Genomic DNA, 14,051 nt, shown 5'->3' on the forward strand with positions numbered 1-14,051 from the left:
AAAGACAGGCTGTTAATGAAAATTTCCTGTAGAATGTAGAAATTGAGAAAGCTTCTCCATGTACTTTCCAGTCAGGTATCATTCATCCCCCCGCCCCTTACATGGGCAGTCTTCCAACAGTGCATCTTAGCATACCAGAATGTTTCACGTCATATTTTATGTTTTAAAGTGAAGGTTCATACTAGGTACGTAGAGCTGAATGGGTGACTTGCCAAATACCCACAGTGAAGTTTCAGTCATCTGATACAGAGAATTACTCTTTAAGAAGTTAATATCTAAATATAACTTGCATTTCTGTAGTGGAATTGATAAGCTGCCAAAATTAATTCCACAGTCTTTCTTCTATTTTTAATGATTTTATTTTAAAATTAAAAGCTCGTCATAACCACTGTAATTTTCCAAATATTCACATGAATGATTCTGCAACTGTGAAATACCAGCGTTGAACCCCACACCCTTTAAAGAAAGGAGTAAATTTTAACTCTGAGCAAAATGCTACAAACACCTCTATAATTGGCAATGAAATAAATGTTATAACTAATTCAACTAGAAAGAGATCACAAAAAACCCCAGGGCTGTGATATACTGTTACATCTACAAAATAATTTGTATTTGACATAATTTCTGTAGTATGTAGACATTTAAAACACATGCAAAAGCAGCCACTTTTCTCACTGCCATTTATTGCAGCAAATCTCTCTTAGGAAGTCATACATAATAAAAATTACTCTTTAAGGGTATGATCCTGCTAAAGCATTCAGAGCATTTCATTACAATCACTGGAATGACTCAAAATGGTGATGTTACTTGCATACTTTACCTATTTTCAGGGCTGGTTCCATTCACAGAAATCAAACTGTGATCACCAGCTCTCCAAGGGGTAAATATTTCCCCCTGTTCACACCCTTTTTCCAAATCGTCCTCGGATTCTACCAATTTTAAGTAGCGAATTAATGCAGAAAATGACTCAATTCAATACTAATAAGCAACTCAGACAGCCCCAAGGGACTTTTGACAGGCAAACTAAAATTTTGATAATGAACTGTTTTTCTATTGAAACAAACAAGGCTGTATTCTTTCACTGAGAACCTCATCTTTGTTTAACTGAATTAAATTTTTCAGCCAAGATTTCACTCGCATAACAAGAAGTGACTCCCTTTCTAGTTTCTTTGGTAAACCATTACTTCTTTAATTATTATCAACCTTGTTCCAGTGTGATAAATTGCTAATTACTTAATACCCTAATCAGCGTTCATTCTTTGCACAGATAAACTGTGACAGCGCCATTAATTTAAATAGTAATTTCACTTAATGGCCAGAACGGCACACCAGATTTTTATGCAGCATTTTCTGAAGACTGCATCCATCACTGCAATATTCTGACATAAAGATGTCTGACGTGCACTAACTCACTTAGGGAGAGCAGATGTTGCAGAGCAGAGTTTGGTAGTAATTCCCATAGTGCATCACTTCAGCATGAATGAGCTGCAAAGGCAGAGGTAGACAATCTTCTGAAACTGCATTGCATAGCCTCTGACCTTTGCTTAATTTATCACATGTAGCACTTGACTCCTGAACCTTGACACCTCAAATGTACAACTTTAAATATGCTCCAAGAAAAACAAAATAGGACCACGTAATATTGATGGATTGATCTGCCTTCTAAAAATCACTTTATTCAGTTGCTTAAGGATCCAGAAATTCCTATAAACCCTTGCTGAATTCAGCAAAATACCAACATACAAACTATTTGTTTGTAAATCAGTTGGAATGTGTGTGTCACGCTTTATATATTTATGTTTCATAGGCACATAATGCATTACAGCAAAAAGAAAATCCATGGGCTGGAAAAGACACTTCCTGCTAACAGTGATTTCTGTCAACAATTATTTCATGTTCATCCCCAGCAACTGAAAAAATTTACAAACACAGCTGAGTGATGAATTACTAATTTAGTAAATCTGCAAAACCAATGCTTTCAAAAGGAAAAAATGAGTATTAAAAGGCTTAGCCTTTGGAGCCAGAATAGAGGATCAACAAAATACAGAGCCAGTGTACATTGCAAACTACTCCAAAAATCCTTGGCTTACATGTGGGTATCGCAACTCTTACAGATCAGGAACCACAACAGTACAAAGCATCATCTTTCATGAGTCTGGGATGTCAGTATAGTGGCATTTTACTAGCTTTTTTTTTAAATTTTATTTTTAAAGAGAAAATCCAAGAGTGGTTTTAGCTGACGTTATCCTTTATAGCCAGAAATAGACAACTTTGGATAATCACATTGCAGCAGTGGGGCTCAGGATGTCTGTATACAATGGCACCACTGCCAGCCTTTGCCAGTAGATGTCTCTATGGTCACCCCACTAAATAAGGCCAACAAGGGGCGAAAAATAAAACCTAAGAAAAGAGAAATTTTAAAAAAAAAGAGTAATGTGAGATGGAAAAAACATCTCTTTTTGCAGGAGAGACTCTCTGAAAAAGGTATACAATGGCAAATGAAAAAGTTGTACCATTCAAGCCCTTAAACCAACATTCAGTGCAAACCTGGATCTAGATTCTGCAGAAACACGCTGCTTTCAAACTGGTTGTGAAACAATAAGGCTGTGCACAAGGCTTGCACTTTTATTGATCATGTTTTTCTTGTATGATTTTTTTCAAGGAACTAAAACTCCCAAACAAAAGCTTTAAATTGTCATTATATTTTTAACCATGGCATTCATTGCCAACTATAAAACAGAGCTTCAAAAGCATTTCAGCTTTTGCATAAAGCCACCCCTGTTACCTTTTCCCCCTCTAGACAATGAGATCAGCTTTCCAATTACCATATTCTTGCAAAATTCTACTTATCCATGTGCCAATGATAAGTAAATTATGTTTATATGTGAGAGTATTTTTTCCATTAGAATCATTATAATAATAGGGATAGGGAGCAGGTAGATTTTTGTGCCTGGCTTGTGCATTTTCATGATGTATTTAGCAAGGCTGAATTACTCTAAGAAATTAAGCAAAAACCTATTGAGCATGATGTATCCGATATGATAAGAAACCACAATCTATTCTATGCTTAATGCAAAAGAATACGATCTCTTTTCAACTATGGCGCTAATTCATCTTTCAAACCTGTATTTGTGTTCAGCTGTATGCTGGCTCACAGCATAAAGTCCTCACAGAAAACCTGTGAATGATGAAAAAGCCACTGTTTTCTTTTTTAATAGCCAAAAAAATGTCATCCTGACCCATTCTCAAGAAAAATGGTGTAAATGATAGAGTGCTATAGGCTAACCACATTTTAAAAAGAGGGGTATAAAGATTTTTTAAATATATATATTTAAGGAAAAAAACTGTTAAGAACACATATATACTGAAATGAAGAACATAACTTTCATCCCAAGATACCTGTATTACACTCCTACACAACTCATCTGCCCAGAGAGAGCAGTAAAAACATAAACGCTACCCCAGCAGTTCTGTTCCAACAGCATCTGTTAATTCACTCCATTTATAAAATACATATTGACAAAGACAACTGAACTGGGACCAGGGAGATTTGATTTGGTGTGAGAAAGTCAATTCAATGTGATTTTGTTAAAGGGCTCCTGCAGGCAAATAAAAGAGTTTAAGTAATAAAGTACATAAAGAGATGTTTTATGAGCCAGCCCCGTCTTGTGGCAGCCACACAATGCGCGGCTATGCAAGAGGGCCTTGTTCAGAGCTGATATTGTAAGCCCTGCATAAACGCTCTAGATCAGGCACAATTAGGGATCACAGTGAGGGGGAGCTAAAATCATGCAAGCGGTGCTGTTCACAGCATACCCTCCACGAGTCACCACTGGAAGGGAAGGATAGTATAGAAACCGCAGAAAGCGTTGCAATGGCCCTTCTGATTAGCCCTTCCTGACAGTCAACACGGAACTAGGGTACTTCTAATACCACAGCGGCTGAAGGATCCAGTGAATAAAAAAAATAAGCTGAAGATAGAGCTCATTTTTTGAGAAAGGAGGAGTTCAGCCTTCAGGTCTGGATTCGTAGTTATATATTGAGATCCTTAGTTGTACAACTAGAGGGTCAAACTGGCACGCACATGGTGAAAGCACTACATCACTCATCTTTGTACACCAAGCAGAATTGGGTACTAAACCTCATTATTTCTGTGTTCTGAAATCGGGCTCCCCTTTGAGACTGCAATTGTTTCTTAAGTCTTTTTGTCAGGCTGAGAAAGCCTAAGGCTGGTGGTATATAATTTGTCTAATAACTGTGGAAAGAAAAGACACATGAAAATACCTGAATAGCATTTGTAATAATACCTCCAATCTCTGTCACCACCCAGTCACAGGGTGCTTTACGAGGAAGTAGGGTTCAGGTTGTACCTCTGAGTGATGGAGTAATTTCCGATGGTGTGCAAGACATTGATGGGATACCACAGATAAACAGGTGACTAGTGCTAGGGATTAAGTTTTGTTAATTTGAAACCAGCGGGTTTACTCCTATGTATATGCACAAGTGAGGGACATAGACCACCAAGTAGTTAGCGTCGTAATCTTCAATTTCTAAGTGACTAACCCCACACCTCCAGAGCAAATGGAAAATCCCTGCACTGGGATGGACGGCAGCACAAGGTGGCCAAGTCTAACCTCTGCTCTACTCATTGAGAGGGGACTGGTCCTATTTTCTGACTGGCATAATGAAAGATCATGCACTCCTTTTGAATTTTCTGGTGTCTCCAGCCCCCGCAGCTTTTGGACAAAGGCAAGGAAGGGTTATTGAAAGCTCACCATTTTGCAATCTATCAGAATAGGTGAGTAAAGTGCAACATCATTTTAACAAATTGGCGTACACACCTTAAATCTGAGTGTCACTGCCGAATGGTTAGTGTCACAAGAGATGTAGAAAGATGAAGACCCTTTTTTCTTGAAAACTTATCACTTACCTGTGAGAGGTCTGTGTGCAGTCCCTTCTTCTTCATCACCACAACAGACCAAGTCTGTGCTTATGACTTCTCCACCACAGCACTGCTGATTGAAACTGTCATGGAGGGATCCACCACAGCAGATTTGATTGCCTGATGTGGAGTAAGGCATTCCCCGGCAGCAGGAGTCACCAATTCCAACTGAAACTCTGTTTTGCCCTTCGTTAGGGCAACATACTTCTCCTGTCAATTTAAGAATACAATTAAAGATTTTATGCATTTATAGCTCTTGAAATCTCTGAGAGGCTTTCATCTGTTAGCAACAAGTCTGGATTCACACACTAGTAGCTTCATGTACAAAATGTTCCATGTGAAAGCATGGAATCACTCGGTACTTTAGAATGCTATAAAAGTATTATATTCATTTGTAATAATAATTAAAGAAACATGCATTCATTAATTCAGGGCCAAGACTCTGTAAGATACGAAAATGCAAGCATGACAAAGACAAACTGAGAAGAGCAACAAAAATAATTTCTGTAAATATGATAGTTATACAGCTGAAAACCTTTAGGTAGAGGCAGCTACACAGTAAAGAGAGTTTGTTCTTGCTATGATTAACAGAACAGTCAGCCTACTTATTCTCAGCAAAAAATTTCCTTGTCTCATCCAAAATCATTCCAAACTTATTTTGAAGGACTAATTCACATTGCTTAAAGAGTTTTTCAGTGTCGCTCAGAACTTCATCTCCCAAAGAATTTAAGGATTAAACTCACTTTAAAAATTAAATACCACCATCACAATCAGTGGACTTGGCTGCTACTTAAGCAAAAGCATCAGCTTTTGCAGGAAAAGGCCTTAGGATAAGACTGCCAATGAGACTGACACTATAATGGTGGGCTGGGCTGGGCTGGCATAAACTGTGTGCTATAAATGGAGTAGATACTGCCATAAAGGATACAAAAATTATGGTAAATGGCGATAATTTTCATTCACTAGTGTCTGCACTTGATCTCATCCAGTGTTCTAAAAGTTACATTTTTGTATTATCTTTCTGTGTTGCAATGTTTTCTGTGGCTCAAATGTCATTTGGAAGGAGTAGAGTTTTTGTTCTGCTATTGAAGACAGGTAATAGAGGTGATTAAAGCATTTGGATTATTGATTGTTAATTAATGTGTTTTGATTTTTAAAACTCATTTTTCTCATTGAAAGTAATACCTCAAGTCATTTTCTTCTGAAAGGTTGGGAATTACAGACAGAGCGCCTTAAACCCAATGCAGCTTTTGTCATAAATAATCATATGATGCGATTGTAACAGATGAGGGAGAACGCTGTTTTCCTTCCCCCCCACATTTCTTGCCAAAGAGGTGCCTGGGCAGTGGTAGCATTTTGTTCTGCTCTGCTTTAAGAAGCTCTCCTCCCATCTTAGTTCTAGGATGGATGTTTGCACTTCTTTGTGCACTACTGTTTCAGAAACTGAGATTCCTGCCTTCCTAATTTGTAATCTTCATGCCTTCAGCCCAGTGTGCATCAGTACATCTAGAGCTATCAAGCTGGCCAAACAACATCTGGGAAATATGTATGCTTAGAGAGTTTCCTGTATAAATAACTTTATCAAATAAAGTCAATAATAAACAAAAAAAGATGAGAACAAATTTTTAGAGTATAATAGATATAATCTGTTTAGATACTTCATCATATTTTCCTGCATTCCTCGGAATCTAATTTCGTTGCTACACAGAGAAAGTATTAAAACACAGAATGTAGCTTACATCTATTGGAAATAAAACTGTTTTTTTTAAAGAACTATTAGACATAAGACACAAAGGATCAGTAACCTTCTCATTAACCTCTCAAAATGGGATCCATTCCAAGCTAGGCTTGAAAACATTCTTTCTCTGAAAACTGCCATGCAGTCTTACCAGTTAATTGTTATCCTTATCAAAGAATGACCCACATTAACATTTAGCTTGAGGTTATTAGCATATTTATAAAAATAAAAAAGAAAAAAGTGACCAACATTGTTCATGTTGCTGCCCTTTAGAGTACGGAAAAAGAGGATGCAGCAAATTTACTTAGAAAAAAAAATGTTTAAAATCATGTTCAAACATTCACTGTTTCATGCTTGTGGACTGCTGACTGAACAAGAACTACTTTCAGACATAAGACATTTTGTTTCACTGTGCTTTTCTTTCTTGATGTAAACAACATTAAGCTAGTTAACACAGACCACTGGATGGGGACAGAGGTCACAGTATAATCTCTCCGTTTCAGTACACTGAGATTAATAAGGCCAGCAAAATACTCTTCTCTGGTTCTTCCATGTGATAGCATTTTTCTGATGACATCATGGAAGGCATTCTAATATTGTGATATATGAATTACTTTTCAAAGTATCAGAACTTGGGATGTGCTGAACGTGTTGGCAAAAATTCAAGCATTTCTGAGCCTAGGGAATGTGTGCCAGCTCACGAGTAATGGAAGCATTTTAGCTCCTGACCTGACAATTGCCTACAAAGAGATATATGCTCTGAACACTGCCCCCTGAAAGGGCTCTCCTCCTCCTTTTCCTCCCCTCTCCCTGTCAAAAGCCCACCAACAAACTGGAAAACCAAACTCTGGACAATAGCACAGAAGCACAGTTTTGGCAAACTTCCTAAACAGTTCTGAGAATAAGAGTACCATCAGCCTTAAGAAAAGGATAAATTTCCATCAAAGATAATACATGTGGGATGTGTACTTTGATCTGTAACATTGGTGGAAACAAAGAGTAGACAATGCAGAAACATGTAGAAGTGACGTAATCTATAGTATCAACCCCAAATGCTAACAATTGTTCCACAAAAGAAATGGCTAGGGAAAATCACGTGGGGTCAAGTCAAGCAGAGAACTAAACCGCACCACTAAATTGCCTGATGGTGTTCCTATTAAGCAGAACTGCCCTCCCCATTATGCAGCACTTACTGCAATTAAGTATAGTTTGGCATAAATTAGTTCTCTGGGAAATGACCCAATCATCAGGTTTCATCAATTAAGCCTTTCTTGTATAAACAGTGTACTGTGTTTAGAAGACAAAGTCAGTGCAATTTTCTTTGCTTATCCCACTGAACACAAGTCTTGAAGGCATCTAGAAATCTTGATAAATCCCACATTTATTGCTATGTTTTCATTCTCCTTGGTTTAGCAGATGTATCAACTTTGTTGTTTTGTTTCTTTTGAGCACTGGAAAGGAGTTGTCTCTTACCTACTAATACCCTAGTGTAATAACCACCACAGCACCGATGTTTCGGTTGCACAGCATGTATCTGACCACCACAGCAAACCCCTGGTGAATTAAGAATAAATGGAATGTACTTGTCCTCGCAGCATTGGAAGCCAGGTTTATTGTCGTGCAGAATCCCATTACAACATACCTAGAAGTAGTTAAAAAAAAAAAATCAGTAAGGCAATATCTGTTAAACAGAACATAATATGTTCCCTGGCAAAACAACGTATGTGAAAACATGCACAACACATCCTAGTACGGACACTAATATGACTGCAGTCAAATAAAATGTAACCTGGCTAAAAATCCTGTGCCATCCAGCATTATCAGACTTCAATAAACTAGTGTGTATCTGACAGAATTCTGCTATTTTGTGGCCTTCAACCATACTGCACCTTAATAAAATAGTCCATTAATATGAATCATCTTCATATGCCTCGCAGGCTATTTGAGTCTCTCAGTGTGGAGTAGATCGCAGTATGTACATATAATCTACCATCACCTTATCCTTTTCTTTTCTCCCCAATTCTTATTTATTTATTTATTCATTCATTTATGATGAAACATGTAATCTGAAACCCTTACAACTAAAACCCAGTATTTTTCAATATGAGCTCTTGGGTTTTCTTTCACATAAAAATAAGTGGAATTTTCTTCTTATAGCACATGATCCTTTATTTATGACCACAGTTCTTCAGACAATGTGATCTCAAGAGAATAGTATTTATATAAGGATTTTTTTTTTTTCCAAAATAAAATTTACATGGAAATGAATTTTGAAAAGGCCTTTTAACTGTGGACTTCTTTCTAGGTGCTGTCGAGGAAATTATACGCTTGAACAATCAAATAATTATTTGTACACTTACTCCTGTGTCGATGGAGTGGCACACAGTATACACAGTAAATCATATAGAACAGTCAGTAGAATCATCGTAAAAATTGTAAACTCAGAACCTACAGTCAGTGCAACTTGTATTAGCCAGAAGGATGCCTCTTACAGCTAGACAGAAAATGCAGCTGGCAGTACAGCACAGATGTTGGAGCAGAGCTGCTCCTTTGTTTTCTTTTGACGTGGAGCACTTCCACCCCTTACTTTAACCACATTCTAAATCAGGTTATCTTAGCAGGAAAGAAAGAAAGAAAGTGTTCCTTTAGAAGGATCTTTTGTTTACCTAGGTACTTTAATTACTACCTGACAAAAAACTTTAAAAAATGTATGTCACTAGGCTCAGGACATCTAATTTGTATTACATTTATAATGTTAACACAAATATATACATACAGAAAGGATATTATTACTTTTCTTAAGTCATAAACAAATTCTTTCTGACTTCAGAAAGATGATGCTTTGCTTTGTTCACTTTTGAATGGCCTTTACTCAATCACCCTTGGGAGTATTAGGTTAGGTTCTGAAGTTACAATTTACAATGCATAAACAACATGTAACCCAAAATTAACACAAGGTAGGGCAGAAGGTGTTCTTGTTTTCTCATTATATTTTGAGGTTTTATAACCTTATATGCTTTGAATTGTCACACGGTTTTCTGCTTTTCCAGCACACTTTCTCATTCAGCATCTGTTTTAGACTACCAACGTAGCTGAATTTTGTCATTTTCTGTTCAGGAATTTTGAGTCTCTGTAGGTCCTATTACATTATTTTGCTGTCCACCTTGTCACTGGTAATATAATCCAATCTATGAATTTAATTAACCTACTGTTCTTTCTTCCAGATCATTAGTTAAGATGTCAAATAAAACTCTGCTTTACACCTCTTCTCTGCTTCCTATCTTTTGGATATTTTTTATGACTGGCACGCGCTCCAGGCTGAGTTTTTCTTAATTTACAATTGGCTCCAAAGCAACCTAGAAGATTACCTGGTCTCTCTGCATTTCCAAGTCATTTAAAAGCATTCTTAAAAATATCAAATCAAGTACTATTGTGCCACTGTCCTCAGAACAGATCACATTTAGCAACAACCCTTGACACTTGCAAAAAATGCCCTCTGTCCTGTCCTTTTTTACTGCATCCTGAGCTTCAGACACCAGATCCAGTAAATGCTGTACCTGCCTGCATGCAAGGAGGCCAAATACATGTTCCTCACACATTCTTGGTCCCAATTTGTGTGCCCCTTGGGACTATGTCTCCCTCTGTGATCTGTCTAACCTAATTTCTCCTATTCTTTTCACAGATTTCATTTGTCATCCCTGTACTGTTTCCTTCTTTTCAGTGATGCATGCCACCCAAATTTCACCTGAACACGGTCTTTCCATCTTTCAGATTGTCCTGGTTTCGGCTGGGATAGAGTTAATTTTCTTCCTAGTAGCTGGTACAGTGCTGTGTTTTGGATTTAGGATGAGAATAATGTTGATAGCACATTGATGTTTTAGTTGTTGCTAAGCAGTGCTTACACTCATCAAGGACTTTTCAGCTTCCCATGCCCTGCCAGTGAGAAGCTGGGAGGGGGCACAGCCAGGACAGCTGACCCAAACTGGCCAGAGGGACATTCCATACCATGTGACGTCATGCTCAGTACATAAACTGGGGGAAATCTGGCTGGGGGGGCCGCTGCTCGGGGACTGGCTGGGCATCGGTCGGCGGGTGGTGAGCAATTGCATTGTGCATCACTTGCTTTGTATATTCTTTTGTCATTATTATTATTATTATTACTATTTTATTTTCTTTCATCTATTAAACTGTTCTTATCTCAACCCATGAGTTTTCTCACTTTTACTCTTCCGATTCTCTCCCCCATTCCACCGGAGGGGGAGTGAGTGAGCGGCTGTGTGGTTCTCAGTTGCCAGCTGAGGTTAAACCACGACACAGAAACTTGCACACCTTTGGCATTATCCAGGCTCAAACGCTTGAGCAGCCATTTTAATTTCCGTGTGATGTTTCCAGTTTTAAGAGATGCCCTTTCTCTTGTGAATCCTCAGTAGAAACAGCGGCTCTGCATATTTCACACAGACACTGGGAGGGCCATTTTAGTACTAACTCTAAAGCGTTCTGGTTGGAACATTATTTGTAAGATTGCATTATTACTGATGTCTCCTTTTCCTCCTGAATTCCCCAAAAAATCCCCAGCTGAACACCCAGGTATGTTACAATAGTTTCAGCAGCTACTTTTCCTCATTAAAATTATTTAAGATCCTCAGTATTTCTCAATAACCTATAGACAGCTTCCAAAAAGGGGTCCAGTCAGTTCTAAAACACATTCAGACTCTCATCTGGCATTACCAATTGATATAGTTGGTGCTATTATTATGTAGCTCCATAACATCCTCTGCAGTCAGCTGTAAATCGTTAAATAACATTTCTTTGGCAGTCCTCTGAAGATAGTTAGTTTCTATTTGCATTGATATTCGGCCCAGGGATTCTGCATTATCAATCCATAAAATGAAATGCATTCAAGTAGTGCTAAAATTATGTCATAGACAAAGAAGAAAAGCAGATGGATTGAAAGTTATAGTGGCAAAAGGTTATTATTATCTCATCCTCTTCGATCTAAAAGTGACAGTCCCAACTGGATGGTGTTACTACGTACATGAAAGTAGAAGTCTCATAGCGATCAGACACAGTGACACCAACATTCTAGGCAGGTCGGAGATCTCACCCTCGTGCACAGAGTTGAATGCTTGACCTATGCTTGCTAGCCAGGAGATCTTTACTATCTATGGAGGTGATACAAGATGTTCATCCTTAGCTATAATGGGAGCCCTTAAAAATATTGGTAGACTGAGTTACTTACGAATTAATCCTGTAGTTATCCTCCCATCCAAGCCCACAGAGGGTCTGTGACCCAGGAGCACAGAGGACTGGGAAGGGCTGGGCATAAAGAAAGGCTTACTACGATACCTGAGAAAGGCCCAGTCAGCCATGACACTAGCACAGAGTAACTAGATATCAAATCTGGCAGGCAGGATTACACAATATTTTAACAATTTTTAAAAATACTCCAAACTTAACTATGCAACTCTCCTTTAATTAAAATTGTGTCATCCCTGATCCCTCTGCTTGCTGAAGACTTTGCTGAAGGATATTATCTGGCCTTATGGACACATGCCAGTTGAGCTAGGACTGATTTACTCAAATAAACAGATGTGCTAGGCAGCCATGTTTATCCTTCTTGTCAAACGCTTGCTGCCAGAGCCACTTTGTAAAATAGCAATTCATAAAACACTCTAAGGAATTCCTATTAGCTACAGGAGTTCATTAAAAATTTCTGCCTGTGGAGCAAACACCAGAGTAATGATTGACCCATCATGTTCTCATGTGAGAGGGAATATTTTAAATTAGCAAGGCTCATTCTTTTTTACTGAAATTATCTCTGAATCTATATAGACACCCTTTTTTGCTAAGTATACTTACTCACCCATTTCTTTTCTCAAACTGCTGTTCTCTTTTGGTAATTGGTACAGCCTTAGATCTAAAATCCATGAGAAGAAATTATTGTTATTCTGTTACAAATCACTATATATTATCTTACTAAAATGAGTTTCATTTCCTGTCTTTCAGGTGTGTTACAACACACACGATACACGAAGTGTTATCTTTTTAAGGGTTCTCTAAGCCTGAAAGAACTTGAAAAGAATTTGCACAATATTGCTAAAATTAATACTAAATTTTACATAAATATTGATGGAATATCCTTCACCGGTGTCGAGATGTGTTAGTTTTCACTCCTGAAAATCGTGCTTTTGAGGCTAGCTATCAAGCCACTGTTTTGCCTCTCCTGTCCTTAAAGAGAAGAGTCCTGCTGGTGTTTTTAACAAATGGCAAATGTTAATTACGATGAGTAAAGGGGTAAGCCTGTACTTCCTAGCAATGTCAGAGTTATATTTGATTAGTTCATTAATTGCAGATTTATACAGCTTGTTGCTACTGAAAATAAAAAGTGCTGAAGCTGTATTAACACCTTCAGTCAGGACCCTTTTAACTGTTGATGTTCATACTCATGATCCATTGTGTACAGAAATTATTAGCCTTTATGCCACTATTTAATTACTTTTTTACTGTACCTGTCTCATTATTTTCAGCGTTCACCTCAGGATGCCAGTAACAACAGAAGGACAGTTTGGTAGCTACATGGATAATACAAGGAATGCCTTCCCCATCAGTACTGAGATTATGCTCCCTGATGGGTGAAGCTAGGGCACATTCCCTTGTTAATTGAAGTACCTCTCTGCAGATCTCATGATATGTGCTCTGTAAGCTGATGTCTGTTTTGAGATTTCAAATATGGATAGAGTTATGGATCCCACCTTACTGAAAACAGCTAGGAAAAGACTGTCGATTTTAGCGGCTTGGAAACACCCAAGCAGCACAGCTCTGTTACTGTAAAAGGTACACAGGACATAGGGACCCTCCTGGCAGCTGACAAAATTCATTATGAGAGTGTATTCTCAGCTTTGCTGCAAAACTACACACAAAAAAACCTTTCTAAATTCTTTCTGCACTCAAGAATTATAAATCCATCCAAGTCTGATTACAAACACCAGGGTAAGGATACCAGGCACAGCATGGTGTTAGCTTTAGTCAAAATAACAAAGATTTCTAACATTGAAGCAGAAAACCAGATAGCAACTAGAAACAAGAAGTAGGGATCTGATGCAAAGATTATTTAGGATAGCAGGAATCTGTTTCAGTCTTCATTAGGCTGAATATCAGACCTACAGGATCCCATGAATGTGCATGTACACGTCCCTTGTAGTGGAAAGGTCACTTGCTCTTTTAGACATTCCCAAGACAGCTCTGAGCAAGTTGGTTTATTTACACAGCACAGTGCTATGCAGAGATACTAACCTGGATCCCAAACGCAGCACACATAAACCAGTGCAACCCTGCACCCGGGCTTTTTAGCACTGCCTTTCTGATGTAACT

The 14,051-nt window shown here is 38.1% G+C and overlaps 1 protein-coding gene across 1 annotated transcript in view; it reads right to left on the reverse strand.

The window, feature by feature from the left end:
- The window catches only part of USH2A (usherin), a 405,495-nt gene that overhangs the window by 90,727 nt on the left and 300,717 nt on the right, over positions 1 to 14,051 (reverse strand). Inside the window, exons 48-49 of the mRNA XM_076334572.1 lie at positions 8,154 to 8,322; positions 4,931 to 5,152 (exon numbers count right to left, since the gene is read on the reverse strand). Coding sequence (XP_076190687.1) covers positions 4,931 to 5,152; positions 8,154 to 8,322 — 391 coding nt within the window. The remainder of the gene's footprint in view (positions 1 to 4,930; positions 5,153 to 8,153; positions 8,323 to 14,051) is intronic.

This window comes from Aptenodytes patagonicus, chromosome 3 (assembly GCF_965638725.1).
Source record: "Aptenodytes patagonicus chromosome 3, bAptPat1.pri.cur, whole genome shotgun sequence".
Lineage (NCBI taxonomy): Eukaryota > Metazoa > Chordata > Aves > Sphenisciformes > Spheniscidae > Aptenodytes > Aptenodytes patagonicus.